General features: G+C 38.5%; 2 protein-coding genes across 2 annotated transcripts; one reads left to right on the plus strand and one right to left on the minus strand.

The window, feature by feature from the left end:
- The first annotated feature begins 1,850 nt into the window (after window positions 1-1,850).
- On the plus strand, window positions 1,851-9,076 carry LOC132562077 (protein amalgam-like). Its single transcript, XM_060226807.1, has 7 exons — window positions 1,851-1,898; window positions 2,108-2,201; window positions 2,616-2,657; window positions 6,688-6,840; window positions 7,249-7,401; window positions 7,894-8,028; window positions 8,221-9,076. Exons 1-7 carry the CDS (start codon window positions 1,896-1,898, stop codon window positions 8,616-8,618), a joined length of 978 nt encoding a protein of 325 aa, XP_060082790.1. The 5' UTR covers window positions 1,851-1,895; the 3' UTR covers window positions 8,619-9,076.
- A 1,331-nt stretch (window positions 9,077-10,407) lies between these two features.
- LOC132562078 (gigasin-6-like) lies at window positions 10,408-14,618 on the minus strand. The gene is made up of 6 exons (XM_060226808.1): window positions 14,508-14,618; window positions 13,488-13,684; window positions 13,043-13,213; window positions 12,449-12,715; window positions 11,783-12,042; window positions 10,408-11,003 (listed from the first exon to the last, which is right to left on the minus strand). The coding sequence occupies exons 1-6, from the start codon at window positions 14,616-14,618 to the stop codon at window positions 10,408-10,410; spliced, it is 1,602 nt and encodes a 533-aa protein (XP_060082791.1).
- Between the last annotated feature and the right edge of the window lie 830 nt (window positions 14,619-15,448).

Here is a 15,448-nt window from a genome sequence, read left to right on the forward strand (position 1 = left end):
TACACTCAAGGCCCAGGAGATCGGTTGACTAAGAGCTTCAGCTAAGCGCCGAACATCAACATTTCGACAATTATCTATCGGTCGTCGGTCATACAATATCACTAAACAGTAACTTTCGGAAATTCAGATTTTTAGTACACCGAGATGTGTGTCCGATGTGGGATTTCTCATCACGTGATAAGAGCTCGGTTTTATCATGATCAAAATACTTTGCTGAAGGCAACAAGAAGACAAAACGTGAATAAAGGTTGGGCACATTTAATTCACAAAAATAAACCATACCAATAACTTTGGTGAGAAAAACAATAATTGACAATATAACAATTTACAACTACATGTATACCACAAAATTATGATAATAATTTCCCATTGCAAGAGATACAAGGCATGCACAAATCAATAGTGATACTACTAAGTGAGGCTTGTTTGTAATTATTAAGGGAGAGAGGGAACCATCCAAGCGGCATGGCCACCCAGAATTTAATATACTAAAAAATATCACATTAATCTCCACAAAGCTAGCTACTTGTGACAGTAAAATAACAAACGAATATTTCATTGTTCTATTAGTGTTGACTCTTATCTAGACCAACAGAATAGATTGTCATTTCCGTTTATCATTGATATTTTATTCCGGTTTACAGAAAATCAAGCAACATCAAAACCTTCACAAAAAAATATTAATATATATCTATATTGAAATTAACAAACAAGTTGATATATATACTATGGCGCCAATGATATCTAGTGTCATTTTGATGCAGGGCCCCTTTGAAGTAGCTGGGGACTACCTAGCTGAACAACATACGGGATACCTGTCGAATGCTATCCAGAGCAATTATGATAAAGTGAACTAAGGACCGACGGAACTGAGACCTTTCACGATACGAAACGGTGGACAAGGATAGCAAATATAAAAGAAAAAAAAATGATTTTTTTCCATAAAACTGTTATGTAAATAAGGAAGTTTTTTACTTGATTGTCAAACATAGTTTTGCTCGATACTCTAATGTGAGTGTGTATTACCGTCAGCTGACCCTGACGTCAAAGTACTTGCCGAGTGAAGAATATTTTCCAAATGGTTGCCGTCGACAATGATTGCGCGGAGTTATCGAAGTGTTGACATGTTGTCATTGAATTGTCGACATGACGTCATACATATTTGCTAATTCGTGGTGGGCCTGCTACTAGAATTGTTCTTTTGTCTATTATGCTGGCAACTAACAGACAAACGCACAATACAGGATTTCTAGAAATCCAGGTTGATGAAGGTTGCAGGATACTTTTACGGTCGTAACACTTGTATGATCGAGAAATATTCGATTTCTTGATGCTAAATAAAGCTGTTTGATACTTTAAGTATACCGGTGGCTCCATTGTTGTTTACTTGGTAACATAACATTTTTGACTTCGATGGACCAATGAAGCAGAATACATTTGCTCCCTTTGGAACAGTACATGTACACAAACTTGTTCTGCAGACAGACAGACGGACAGACATACAGGTTCTTTATTTTCTCTGTATAGAAATTGTCATACAGAAAGGAACTGTTACAATTAATCAGCTCGTTAAGTAGTATAACAATTAGTGTGTTTAATTAGGTATTAGAAAGATTATTATCAATACTAAATATTATTTACAGACTGTTGTACTCAATATGTACGAGTAGATGTGGAAAAAAGACTGTAGTTTGAGCGTATATTTGACACATACATGTACATTAAGTGAACACTGATGGAAACTTGTTACAGATATCTTTCTTGTGTATAACCCTTTGCCTAGTTGCACGAATACGGATGTCCGTGAAGTATCACGCAATTATTGTGTGAGTATATGTACACTTGGCTGTTGGGGATGATTTTCTAGTATAACTTGAAATAATTTGTGTCTAACCATGGTGAGTATAAACTTAATAAGTGATAATGTTGTACTGATCGAATCAATGATAGAATTGCTATGCTACCATTGTGTATTGAGGTAATACTGATATTAGGGAACCAAGTACAACTGTATCAACAAGTGTTATTGTTAGCAGATATTATAACTGCATCGTTTTACTGCGTTGTGCCTTCATGATAAGAAAACACTATAATACTTTTATTTCAGTTAACAAGCGATATGCAATGCGTTGTGCTTACCGTTTTCATACTGATGACTATGACATTACCACCTTGCTTGTTGTATGAGATAAAAGAACAGTGTATGTATTTCTGTTTACATTACATTTTCATATCATTTTAGTATTATAATGCTTTACTCTGTATGCTACTATTTTATACCACAAAAAATTTCCAATTTAACATGTATTCTTTTATACGACCTGTTTAATACCATGAAAACAATAGTCATGTTTACAAATATCCCTGTGTACAAATATTTCATACCATAAAACATTTGTAATTTTTCTCTTATTCCTGTGTATAAATATTTCATACTATAAAACATTTGAATTAATTCTTTGCATCTCTGTATCATATAGTATTACAGTTAAATAACAAAATATCCCTTTGTTTCAAAGTTTTATTATGAATATAGAAATGAATCACAAAATTGTATGACTTTGTACATGTATACGATTTTTCCGAACGGATGTCGATGTGAAATCTTGTTGTAGACGTACAGATTGGGGACATGGCTATTTTCCGTGTGTATGGTGGTATGTGTGTGGTGTGTATGGTGATGGTGGTGGTGTGTGGTGGTGGGGTGTGTATGGTGGTATGTGTGTGGTGGTATGTGTGTGTGTGTGTGTGTGGTGTGTGTGTGGTGTGTGTGTGTGTGGGTGTGTGTGTGTGTGTGTGTGTGTGTGTGTGTGTGTGTGTGTGTGTGTGTGTGTGGTGTGTGTGTGTGTGTGTGTGTGTGTGTGTGTGTGTGTGTGTGTGTGTGTGTGTGTGTGTGTGTGTGTGTGTGTGTGTGTGGTGTGTGTGTGTGTGTGTGTGTGTGTGTGTGTGTGTGTGTGTGTGTGTGTGTGTGTGTGTGTGTGTGTGTGTGTGTGTGTGTGTGTGTGTGTGTGTGTGTGTGTGTGTGTGTGTGTGTGTGTGTGTGTGTGTGTGTGTGTGTGTGTGTGTGTGTGTGTGTGTGTGTGTGTGTGTGTGTGTGTGTGTGTGTGTGTGTGTGTGTGTGTGTGTGTGTGTGTGTGTGTGTGTGTGTGTGTGTGTGTGTGTGTGTGTGTGTGTGTGTGTGTGTGTGTGTGTGTGTGTGTGTGTGTGTGTGTGTGTGTGTGTGTGTGTGTGTGTGTGTGTGTGTGTGTGTGTGTGTGTGTGTGTGTGTGTGTGGTGGTTGTGTGTGTGTGTGTGTGTGTGTGTGTGTGTGTGTGTGTGTGTGTGTGTGTGTGTGTGTGTGTGTGTGTGTGTGTGTGTGTGTGTGTGTGTGTGTGTGTGTGTGTGTGTGTGTGTGTGTGTGTGTGTGTGTGTGTGTGTGTGTGTGTGTGTGTGTGTGTGTGTGTGTGTGTGTGTGTGTGTGTGTGTGTGTGTGTGTGTGTGTGTGTGTGTGTGTGTGTGTGTGTGTGTGTGTGTGTGTGTGTGTGTGTGTGTGTGTGTGTGTGTGTGTGTGTGTGTGTGTGTGTGTGTGTGTGTGTGTGTGTGTGTGTGTGTGTGTGTGTGTGTGTGTGTGTGTGTGTGTGTGTGTGTGTGTGTGTGTGTGTGTGTGTGTGTGTGTGTGTGTGTGTGTGTGTGTGTGTGTGTGTGTGTGTGTGTGTGTGTGTGTGTGTGTGTGTGTGTGTGTGTGTGTGTGTGTGTGTGTGTGTGTGTGTGTGTGTGTGTGTGTGTGTGTGTGTGTGTGTGTGTGTGTGTGTGTGTGGTGTGTGTGTGTGTGTGTGTGTGTGTGTGTGTGTGTGTGTGTGTGTGTGTGTGTGTGTGTGTGTGTGTGTGTGTGTGTGTGTGTGTGTGTGTGTGTGTGTGTGTGTGTGTGTGTGTGTGTGTGTGTGTGTGTGTGTGTGTGTGTGTGTGTGTGTGTGTGTGTGTGTGTGTGTGTGTGTGTGTGTGTGTGTGTGTGTGTGTGTGTGTGTGTGTGTGTGTGTGTGTGTGTGTGTGGTGTGTGTGTGTGTGTGTGTGTGTGTGTGTGTGTGTGTGTGTGTGTGTGTGTGTGTGTGTGTGTGTGTGTGTGTGTGTGTGTGTGTGTGTGTGTGTGTGTGTGTGTGTGTGTGTGTGTGTGTGTGTGTGTGTGTGTGTGTGTGTGTGTGTGTGTGTGTGTGTGTGTGTGTGTGTGTGTGTGTGTGTGTGTGTGTGTGTGTGTGTGTGTGTGTGTGTGTGTGTGTGTGTGTGTGTGTGTGTGTGTGTGTGTGTGTGTGTGTGTGTGTGTGTGTGTGTGTGTGTGTGTGTGTGTGTGTGTGTGTGTGTGTGTGTGTGTGTGTGTGTGTGTGTGTGTGTGTGTGTGTGTGTGTGTGTGTGTGTGTGTGTGTGTGTGTGTGTGTGTGTGTGTGTGTGTGTGTGTGTGTGTGTGTGTGTGTGTGTGTGTGTGTGTGTGTGTGTGTGTGTGTGTGTGTGTGTGTGTGTGTGTGTGTGTGTGTGTGTGTGTGTGTGTGTGTGTGTGTGTGTGTGTGTGTGTGTGTGTGTGTGTGTGTGTGTGTGTGTGTGTGTGTGTGTGTGTGTGTGTGTGTGTGTGTGTGTGTGTGTGTGTGTGTGTGTGTGTGTGTGTGTGTGTGTGTGTGTGTGTGTGTGTGTGTGTGTGTGTGTGTGTGTGTGTGTGTGTGTGTGTGTGTGTGTGTGTGTGTGTGTGTGTGTGTGTGTGTGTGTGTGTGTGTGTGTGTGTGTGTGTGTGTGTGTGTGTGTGTGTGTGTGTGTGTGTGTGTGTGTGTGTGTGTGTGTGTGTGTGTGTGTGTGTGTGTGTGTGTGTGTGTGTGTGTGTGTGTGTGTGTGTGTGTGTGTGTGTGTGTGTGTGTGTGTGTGTGTGTGTGTGTGTGTGTGTGTGTGTGTGTGTGTGTGTGTGTGTGTGTGTGTGTGTGTGTGTGTGTGTGTGTGTGTGTGTGTGTGTGTGTGTGTGTGTGTGTGTGTGTGTGTGTGTGTGTGTGTGTGTGTGTGTGTGTGTGTGTGTGTGTGTGTGTGTGTGTGTGTGTGTGTGTGTGTGTGTGTGTGTGTGTGTGTGTGTGTGTGTGTGTGTGTGTGTGTGTGTGTGTGTGTGTGTGTGTGTGTGTGTGTGTGTGTGTGTGTGTGTGTGTGTGTGTGTGTGTGTGTGTGTGTGTGTGTGTGTGTGTGTGTGTGTGTGTGTGTGTGTGTGTGTGTGTGTGTGTGTGTGTGTGTGTGTGTGTGTGTGTGTGTGTGTGTGTGTGTGTGTGTGTGTGTGTGTGTGTGTGTGTGTGTGTGTGTGTGTGTGTGTGTGTGTGTGTGTGTGTGTGTGTGTGTGTGTGTGTGTGTGTGTGTGTGTGTGTGTGTGTGTGTGTGTGTGTGTGTGTGTGTGTGTGTGTGTGTGTGTGTGTGTGTGTGTGTGTGTGTGTGTGTGTGTGTGTGTGTGTGTGTGTGTGTGTGTGTGTGTGTGTGTGTGTGTGTGTGTGTGTGTGTGTGTGTGTGTGTGTGTGTGTGTGTGTGTGTGTGTGTGTGTGTGTGTGTGTGTGTGTGTGTGTGTGTGTGGTGTGTGTGTGTGTGTGTGTGTGTGTGTGTGTGTGTGTGTGTGTGTGTGTGTGTGTGTGTGTGTGTGTGTGTGTGTGTGTGTGTGTGTGTGTGTGTGTGTGTGTGTGTATGTGTGTGTGTGTGTGTGTGTGTGTTTGTGTGTATGTGTGTGTGTGTGTGTGTGTGTGTGTGTGTGTGTGTGTGTGTGTGTGTGTGTGTGTGTGTGTGTGTGTGTGTGTGTGTGTGTGTGTGTGTGTGTGTGTGTGTGTGTGTGTGTGTGTGTGTGTGTGTGTGTGTGTGTGTGTGTGTGTGTGTGTGTGTGTGTGTGTGTGTGTGTGTGTGTGTGTGTGTGTGTGTGTGTGTGTGTGTGTGTGTGTGTGTGTGTGTGTGTGTGTGTGTGTGTGTGTGTGTGTGTGTGTGTGTGTGTGTGTGTGTGTGTGTGTGTGTGTGTGTGTGTGTGTGTGTGTGTGTGTGTGTGTGTGTGTGTGTGTGTGTGTGTGTGTGTGTGTGTGGTATGTGTGTGGTGGTGATGGTATGTGTGTGTGTGTGTGTGTGTGTGTGTGTGTGTGTGTGTGTGTGTGTGTGTGTGTGTGTGTGTGTGTGTGTGTGTGTGGTGTATATGTGTGTATCTGTGCAAGTGAGGGTTTCTTATGTGTGTGTGTGTGTGTGTGTGTGTGTGTGTGTGTGTGTGTGTGTGTGTGTGTGTGTGTGTGTGTGTGTGTGTGTGTGTGTGTGTGTGTGTGTGTGTGTGTGTGTGTGTGTGTGTGTGGTGTGTGTGTGTGTGTGTGTGTGTGTGTATGTGTGTGAGTGTGTGTGTGGTGTGTGTGTATGTGTGTGTGTGTGGTTGTGTGTGTGTGTGTGTGTGTGTGTGGTTGTGTGTGTGTGGTTGTGTGTGTGTGTGTGTGTGTGTGTGTGTGTGTGTGTGTGTGTGTGTAGTGGTATGTGTGTGGTATGTGTGTGGTTGTGGTGGTGATATGTGTGTGTGGTTGTGGTGGTGGTGGTGATGATGGTGGTGGTGTGTGTGTGTGTGTGTGTGTGTGTGGTGGTGTATGTGTGAAGGTGTGTGTGGTTGTGGTGGTATACATGTGTGGTGGTGTATGGTGGTATGTGTGTGGTGGTATGTGTGTTTGTGGTGTGGTGTGTGGTGATCTGATGATCGATTTACGTTCAGAAATGATGACGACGATGAGCAATTGATGGTATTGTCTGACACTGGAACTGAGGATAGTAACTCGTATGTGTGTCGGTCAAATACAGGAGAGAGGACACCAATTGTCTCCTACAGACTCGTAGTTATAGGTTTGTTATCTAGACTAAAGTGTCAGTCAAATCATTCATGACTTGAAATCAAAGCTATATCTACATTGCTTTCAACATTTAATCATTTTGTCCTATATGTCAAACACGAATAATTAACACAAACCTAACGTACTCATAGCCGTTAAATGAATTACCTACTTTCAGTAGATTGCCACAATGACATGTTGGAATTGATTAATATCTGAACCTATTGATAAATTTAGTAAATCATTACACCATTCCGATAATAATACATACAAAGTATGTTCACGTCGTCTTTTTTTTATTTTTGCTTTTGTTTTTTATTTTTGTTTTTGTCAGCAAAACTCATAAAATCCTTAATTTACGAACATAATGTACCTGATTTATATAAAATTGCGAATGCTTTTATTTTGTATTTCTATTTAGAACCTGTCGCCACTAGAATACATAACGGTAGCTTTAGTGGACCGACAATGGAAGTTAATGAAACCGGAAACGTGAGTATGTGGTGTAACGTGACAGGTGAACCCAAACCAACGATATCATGGTATACCTACTTCAACCAGGAAACCCCTACAGGTAGATACGAAGGAGGTGGAGGGGGGAGGGGGGAGGGGGGGTACTTAGAGATAAGTAGATGCCGGTGTCGCGTCATGAAAGAACAATTTCAACATACACAGTATATACAAAACTAAACGGTACATACAGGTATAATTCAACATACTTCAAATGCGGAGAACACCCTATTGAAACCTGAAAATTGTCTTTCTCTTCTACATTGTGAGAATATGTTAGTCTTCCAAACACTTTTGCTTTTGCTTATTTTTGATGGTCATCGTGATTCCTAAAACTTTGATATCCTGATGAATTAAAAGAAGAACCAAATAAAATATTTTTGCTTACATATATGCTTGAAAAATAAACTGATCATGAGCAAAACGCGAGTAGTGTATAATCTTTTGGAAAACTAAGTATTCTTTTATTCTTTCTGATACAAGGTATGTGCTCCATGTTTCTTAAGCATGTAATCATGCCAGTGTGAAATTTTAAGCAATGACTGCCTTCTTGCAGAAATTGGAATTTTTGGACCAAAGCTGGAGATAAGAAATATTTCCAGGGAGTGTCCGTGGCGATATTACTGCTTGATGGACTTTGCTAAGTATCAGGATATGACAGCCAAGAAGGAAATAAACCTAACCATCAATTGTAAGTTGTTGATAATACTTCATCCCTCGTTTATTTGTTTAGGGATAAATCAGTCTTCTTGTGTTGCTTATTGTCTATACGTTTATTGTTGTTAATACCAGCTCAGATTAAATATGAAACATATGCAATTAGCATATTGACGTTGCATTAACACGTTTTCAGACGTCCGCAAATACATACAATGTATTTCAGATTCACCGAAAGTTGACCTGGAAATCTCGAAGCGCTCAAGTGAAGACACTGATTGGCATGAGATAGATTTCAACGGAACTGAAAACAGTTTTGCAGCAAATATTACAGACCGAATAAGATTGCATTGTTCAGTCGATACGAGACCGTACAACTACAGTGTATGGTCATTAAATGGTGAACCCTTCATAACACATCATGCAGAGAGTGGAGTTCAGGCGGTAAATACACACCATTTACTTTATGATATTGCAGAGCAAGCGCATGCGGTAAAGGGACAAAAGCATTTACTGATGGTTATGTTAAAATTCAATTCTAATCAAGCCTATGGTTTGTACGAGTGCCAGGCACAAAATTCATTGGGAAAGCAGTCAGCCTCTTTTTACATACGTAAACCATGAAAATAGATCGTGTATGACATTTTGTCATTTCGAAGCTGCAACGTAAATAACTTATTGTTACCAAAGTTGTTATCGCATGTTAGTCGTTCTGCATGAGTAACATTAGCTTGTTTCTGATGAAGTTTTTATCACTTATTACAAAGCTCAGTCCTACCTTGTTGTAAAACTCCGTATTCGCTGTCAATCTATTGTCAGTGGTATATGTAATATTTTATTGTCATAATGACTAATCTATGTCAAACTTCATTTCCGAGTTTACTTTTATTTGCCAGTATATTGTTGCATGTGCATATCTGTTTTACTTCATTCTTATGTTAGCTATGCAAAGTCAATGTTTAGTTAAGAATTTGCTTTTATTTGCCAATGAATTTAATATGATATCTGTTTTTATTTTATCCTGTCTTAGCTAAATGTACGTTGAATTCCAGCAAGGGTTTTATTTGTTAATATAGTTTAAGTGATACATGTTTTTATTTCTTTTTCATAATATCTATGTTACATTTATGTCAATGTTCAATTCCAAATTTGTTTTTATTTGTAAGTGATATCCATTTCCGTTTCTTTCTCATAATAGTTATGTTATAATAAACTCAATATAAAATTCCGCATTTCTGCTGTGTTATGTAATGGATTCGAAATATCTAAATAACAGTGTTTCAGGTTCATTTAGATAATTTTTATATAAATATTAAGATACAATATAGTTTTGTGTTCTCTCCTTACCTCCTTCGTATATATTATTATGAACTATTGTGATATTATTTTACTCATTGTAGAAGGTAGAACCCCCATGCTTTCTCTTACACACTTGTTCCTTCTCCATTACGTGTGTGTACATTTTTCATTTCCGGTATTGCGCAGATCAATTTTACATGAATATAACTCCGTTTAACTGATTTTTTTTTTTACCTTTACTAAATAACATCAGGTATAATTAAAATTTGCTATGCATATCATATTATCAGTTTTTAGTATAGATTATAGAATACTGGTATTCTAGATAATTAAGATAGTTAAGACGGAATTTCCCCCCGATGTGGTAACGATGTCAACAAATGGTGGGCACGCTGTGTTTCCCTTTGACAAACAACAATTTTACGATAGGGTAACACCCAAACATTTTGACTCAATCTTAAATCCTGATGTGTTCGTAGAAATTTCAAAGTTACGCATGAAGTAACCAATAAGTGTTTTCATAATCACGATTAAGTCGGCTGACGTAACACAATCTAATGGATAAAACTTGTTGACTGTAGGTGCTATGGGAAGCTATTTTCGCCGACCATTGATGAAAACTTACAATAAGTAATAAGTATTTAAATCAGTAGATTCACCCCGAAGTCTGAATGACACAATTACGATAGTGTTTAAGCCTACCCACAATTACTTTTTAACCACTATTTTGGATGAAATGACCATTCACATGGAAATACTGGCAATGATTGATTGAATGTGTTTCTTCACCACAATGTCAGCAAGTTCGAAATGTCGCCATATCCGAATTTGATTTCCATAAAACACGATATTCTTATTAATCTGTTGTTCATTTTTTTTTTTTTTTTTTTTTTGATATTTTTAAGCGTCATTTGCAGATGACAATCTTCAAATGGTATCAGCTAAATGATGTAAATACGCTGGTTTTGTGTCTATATTTAGTTTTAACATTCCTTAATTGTACCGTCGTATCAATGGACTAAAAATAGATTTTGATATATTACTTCATTTTCAATAACATGACATATTTCAAATGATGAACTAATTTAATCGTTTCTCTAAGAAACATAAATATCTAACCAATGATAGGGCCATTGTGTGACGTTGAATGAGACGAGGTCTTGGTGAACACAGGAGGATCAGACGATTCGAAACTGGATATTATCATGTTATGGATCGTACTATGACCTGCAGTGTTGAAGACGATGGATTCTAGATCGTAAACGACAGCTGCCAGTCCATGGCCCTTCCCACTGAAACTGTCGGCAGTACGCTTTGGATAAAGAAACCAGCTTGCGATGCCATATTGCATCACTAAATGGTTGTTGGGAGTCGACACATGCAGAGTTATTGTTCCATACAGGTCGTTGTGGTATGTACCGGCATACTGATTGACGTTACGGTGGAACGGATTGTCCGTTTCTATTGCAGGAGACAATGAGTTGTGCTCCCTCATCCATGGTTCAGGAAAGGTACAGAGGGTTGTCTCGTTTAACCAAGGAGATTCTCCGAGGGCGACGTCAGCCAAGTAGTTATGAAGTAACGTTCTAAGAATGTAATGTGGGTCAGATCCAGTCATGGATGTGAATATTCCTATATCAGAGTTTGGGATAAGTGTTAGCAGAGACGAATAGCCCGAAATAGTTCCAGTGTGGCGGAGTATGGGATAACCTGTCGTAATATAACCATTATCTAATTAAACTGGTACATGTAGGGGAAACCAATTCCTTTAACATAAGTTTCAAGTTGGCCTATAATATATAAAAAAATAGAATATAAATTCTGTGAGAGATGATAACTGACTGAAATCCACTTTAATTTTTATTGTAGAAATGCATTACTTAAAAGCCACAAAATTAGAATTTCATGATAGCCCAAAATGGCAGTTGAAAATTTAACGCAGCTTTACATTTTGATATTCCTTTCGATTAGTTTTCGATTTTCTTAATTTCCTCCGAGGCTTCAAAATGTTGTCTCTTGACATCACTGACAAGCCGTAAACAGACGAAATAGCAGTATAATGCTGCTTTATCCATCAATTAATTGATCTACGGTATATACATGAAACTAGGTCTTTTTTACAATGTTAAATGCAGGTATTATTATTAGTTGACTATAATTTTGCAGTTGTCTCCCAAGAATGAAGCAACTGTTGTCTATTTTTCACGGAAATCATAAAACATGCTTCGGTTTCTCTTCTATTAGTTCTACACACTCTCTGTTTCTCGTGAGTTAATTCTGTTCTCGAGGAAGGGAAACCCGTCAATAATAGCAACTTTATAGAATCTATGGTCCAATTAATTTTGAAGAAAAATCATAATCATACGATAAGTCAATTCTTTTAGAAAATAAAGCATAAAGCAAAGGATGTTTCAATGTACAACTAAACCGAAAATGGTTTATCGAAATAGATTATGTTATTTTAATTCAATATCATTGGACAGTTTTACCTCGATAATAGCCGTTTCGCCATCCAAATGCGTAGCTGTACTCGGTAGTAGTGACTGGCACCTTAGGCTTGCTGAAGTATTTGGCGATGGAGGACCTCCGGATAGGATTCCGGGGATAGTAAATGGTGGACAGTACATCACTGTCTATGACTCGTGTCCCAGATACGCTTTTTCCTTGACTAAGGTGAAACCTCATCCATTTTGTCATGTCATCGGCGTTACTCATAATCCCTATTGCACCCGGCATATTGCTCCAAGCTCTAAAATGAAATAGAAAAGTAATAAGAATTTGGTGTCACGTCCTGTTATAGGTTATAGAATAAGGTACACTCAGGTGAAAATGACTATACAATAATATTAATTTATAAATATACTAGATTTTCTTTCAAATTTTGTAGAAAAACAACAAAATACCAACGTATCAACATAATCCAAACTCAAATTCAATACAACTAGAACAAAATATGAACAAAAGAAAAATTAACACATATGCTCCTAAGAAAGTACAGGAAGAGTAAACAATAAATGTTCAGGAACGATAACCAATATCTACTTCATCTAGAAGTTTTTGATCACACAAAAATACAATAGAAATTCACCAGAAATTTATGTAGAACAATATTCAGTTAAACCATACTCAACAACAGGTGTTACTAAAACATTTACCTGAGTAAATCGAATGGTATAGCGTGGCTATGCCCTGTAGTTGGGGCGGTAACATATCCTTGCGCGACCTTTGACTTTGAAAGGTCAACTCTTGAAAGGAAGGACGAGGATGTCATCCCCAAAGGTGTATATAGATTATGGTGGACAAGGTCCTCCCAAGACGTTCTCCCAAGCTTTTCCGATATAGCAGAGACAAGCCCGTACATTAAATTGTTGTATTCATACGTGCTTTGGAAAGGGTAGTTCGATTTCAGATATTTCATACGACTGTCATTAAAAAGATTCATTGTTATAACAAGATATTCTTTTAAATGTAAATCAAGACACAAGTAAGCTAAAGATTCAGTACATTATAAGTATAAAACTAAATTTTTAACCGGAAAATGTATGTAAAAAATTGAATTCGAAAAAAATTCCTTTGACATATATTTCAAGTTGGCCTTTCATAACGCTCCATTCATACATACGTCAATATCAAAATCTTATTCTGCAGTAACTGCACTATATTCAAATATATTTAATATAGATCTGATCCACATATCAATCTACATTGTTATGTTTTATGTTTATATAACGGTTTATTACAGTATATACCCTGGCAATGTTTGTAGTGTTAATTTTGGGTCGAGATGAATCATGTTGTGACGGGGAAAGCCCATGGTGTGGGACAACAGATCTCTGATAGCAGCATATTCTGTTCGGAGATTGGTAGAAAACTGGAAACCATTTCCAAGGATATCGGCCACTTTTGAATATATGGTTAGACTGAAGCCAAAAAGAAAGAAAGGTCGTTACGACAAATTACGACAAAACTGTAAGTACCTCCTTCCACAAGCAAACATGTGCTGATTGTAATAAGATAGCTTTCATTCATACAATTTCTTCGAACCTTGAATCGTTGGAATAAAGAACGAAAGGGTACTGGACGGTAAACCTTGCAAACTAGTTTGAAGTATAAAACTTAATACTCTACATATCTTCCTCTATTGTAATATTGATACAACACAACAATAAGGTGAAAACAGCATCTGAATCTTACTTGTGCTTTGTAATCTGCTTCATCAACAGAGTAGCGGCAAACGCTTTACTGATCGAGCCAAGGGCGAAAAGCGTTGTGTTGGTAACGGGCTGGTGGGTAGTTTTGTTCCTTACCCCATACCCTTTAGACAATAGAACATGGCCGCCTCTTACGACGCTAACAGTTAAACCAGGGTGTGTCGGGCGACACTGGAGAACCTGGCAACGGATATAACAATGCTAGGATTGTCGATGCATAAGAAAAGCTACGTGTATAGATACAATTAAACACATTCAGACTACAAATCAATAATATGTCCATAAAGAATTTTGAAAAATGGTTAGTGTAAGCGTCTGCTTCTTCGTTATCATCCTCTAGGTCTATCCAAGTAATGCCATGCTGTCAAAATGAGTGCTTGATATAATACAACGCAAACAACAAGTACACTGCGGTATATACTCAGTAAGTTCGGAAATCTAAAACGACTATAGACAGACATTTAATATTCAATTTTTAATTATTGTCAGTATGCATGGTATGTATCTGTCAAAAATACCAAACGTGTGAGTTAATTCAACGATGCTATCATGTGTGATATTCAACATTCCTTCCTAATTCCAATGAATAGTTTAATGTAGTCAACATACAGGAATAGCAGAGGATATACCAGTGTTTTAATCCAGTGATATATTTCGCCATACTTCAAAAATAGTTATTTTGCATACACAATAATCATTTTGTTGAATATATCACAAGATGTGATGCATACTGCAGAAGTGTGCATGTGGATAGAAAATATCAATTGATAATAATAATAAACGATACGATTTCCCGCGGCGATACTCTGCCTTTAGGCGAATTGAATATTTACAAATCAGCCTTATATCATTTTAATATTCACGCGTAAATTTTTGTTATCATTTTGTCGTCTTCTTATCACATCCAGTGTTGGGGTAATGGTTTTGTAAACATATCGGTTTTTCTGGCAATCTATTCATACACAATTTAGAGATTTGCATATTAGATTAGACATATCCTCACCTTCCTCAGGACATGGTCTACGGTGTTTTCAAATGAGTGTTGACATAGTGTTAACTGGTAAACGAGGAACAGACATCCCACAGACAACAACAACCAGTTATAGCCAGCCATGTCGTCCCTATATTGGTCGGCCAAGACTCCTGTCGTTGTCTTATCTCTTTTCAGATCATTTATACAATGCATGCAATGTGTATAAATATATTTCGTTTATCAAGTTGATTTCATAAGCGTTGTGTATATTTCTGATCTATCGGTCATTGTTGATGCAGGAAAAACACACACCGCTCTCACATAATACAGTCAAACTTCGATGTTTCAAAGTCCAAGTGACTATATACCTAATAGATTTGTGAAACGAGCCTAACTCATTTGACTATCTATATTTGTAAACTTAAACTTTTTAAAGATCGGCCTTATATATGTATGTATGTAGAACTCTCGTGCTACTTTTTTCAAACGTGTGTTTGTCTTTATTCATTTTCCTAGCTTGCAGTTTTCCTCGGTATTGAATTAGAACTCAGATTTTCAGTCTTGGAAAACTTTATTATCACATTGATGATCGTAATTTTGTATTTTTGAAGAGTAATACATCAAGATGTTACATGTATGTGGTTAAAAGATATCAGTGGTATTACTGAGGTCAGATAATTTCCACTACTATTTCTAAAATTGTCAACCTAAGTAATAAGCGATCTATCATAAATTAAACATTCGACTTACTGTCAAACATTTTTTCAAGGTACAGATCAGTATGTCTGTCCATAGAATATTTTACTAATATGTCTTTTTCCAAATATCCCCAAGAGGGGCAATCAGCAGAAAAGTATTAGACAGATATTCTAACTGGATTATGCGTCAATCATGTATGAATTGAATTTAACATGACGAACAATTTGTTATATAATTAAACGCTTTACAATGTGTATTTAATGATACAACAA

Source organism: Ylistrum balloti, unplaced genomic scaffold (assembly GCF_031769215.1).
Source record: "Ylistrum balloti isolate Yb309-2 unplaced genomic scaffold, AGI_CSIRO_Ybal_v1 Utg371338, whole genome shotgun sequence".
Taxonomy (NCBI): domain Eukaryota; kingdom Metazoa; phylum Mollusca; class Bivalvia; order Pectinida; family Pectinidae; genus Ylistrum; species Ylistrum balloti.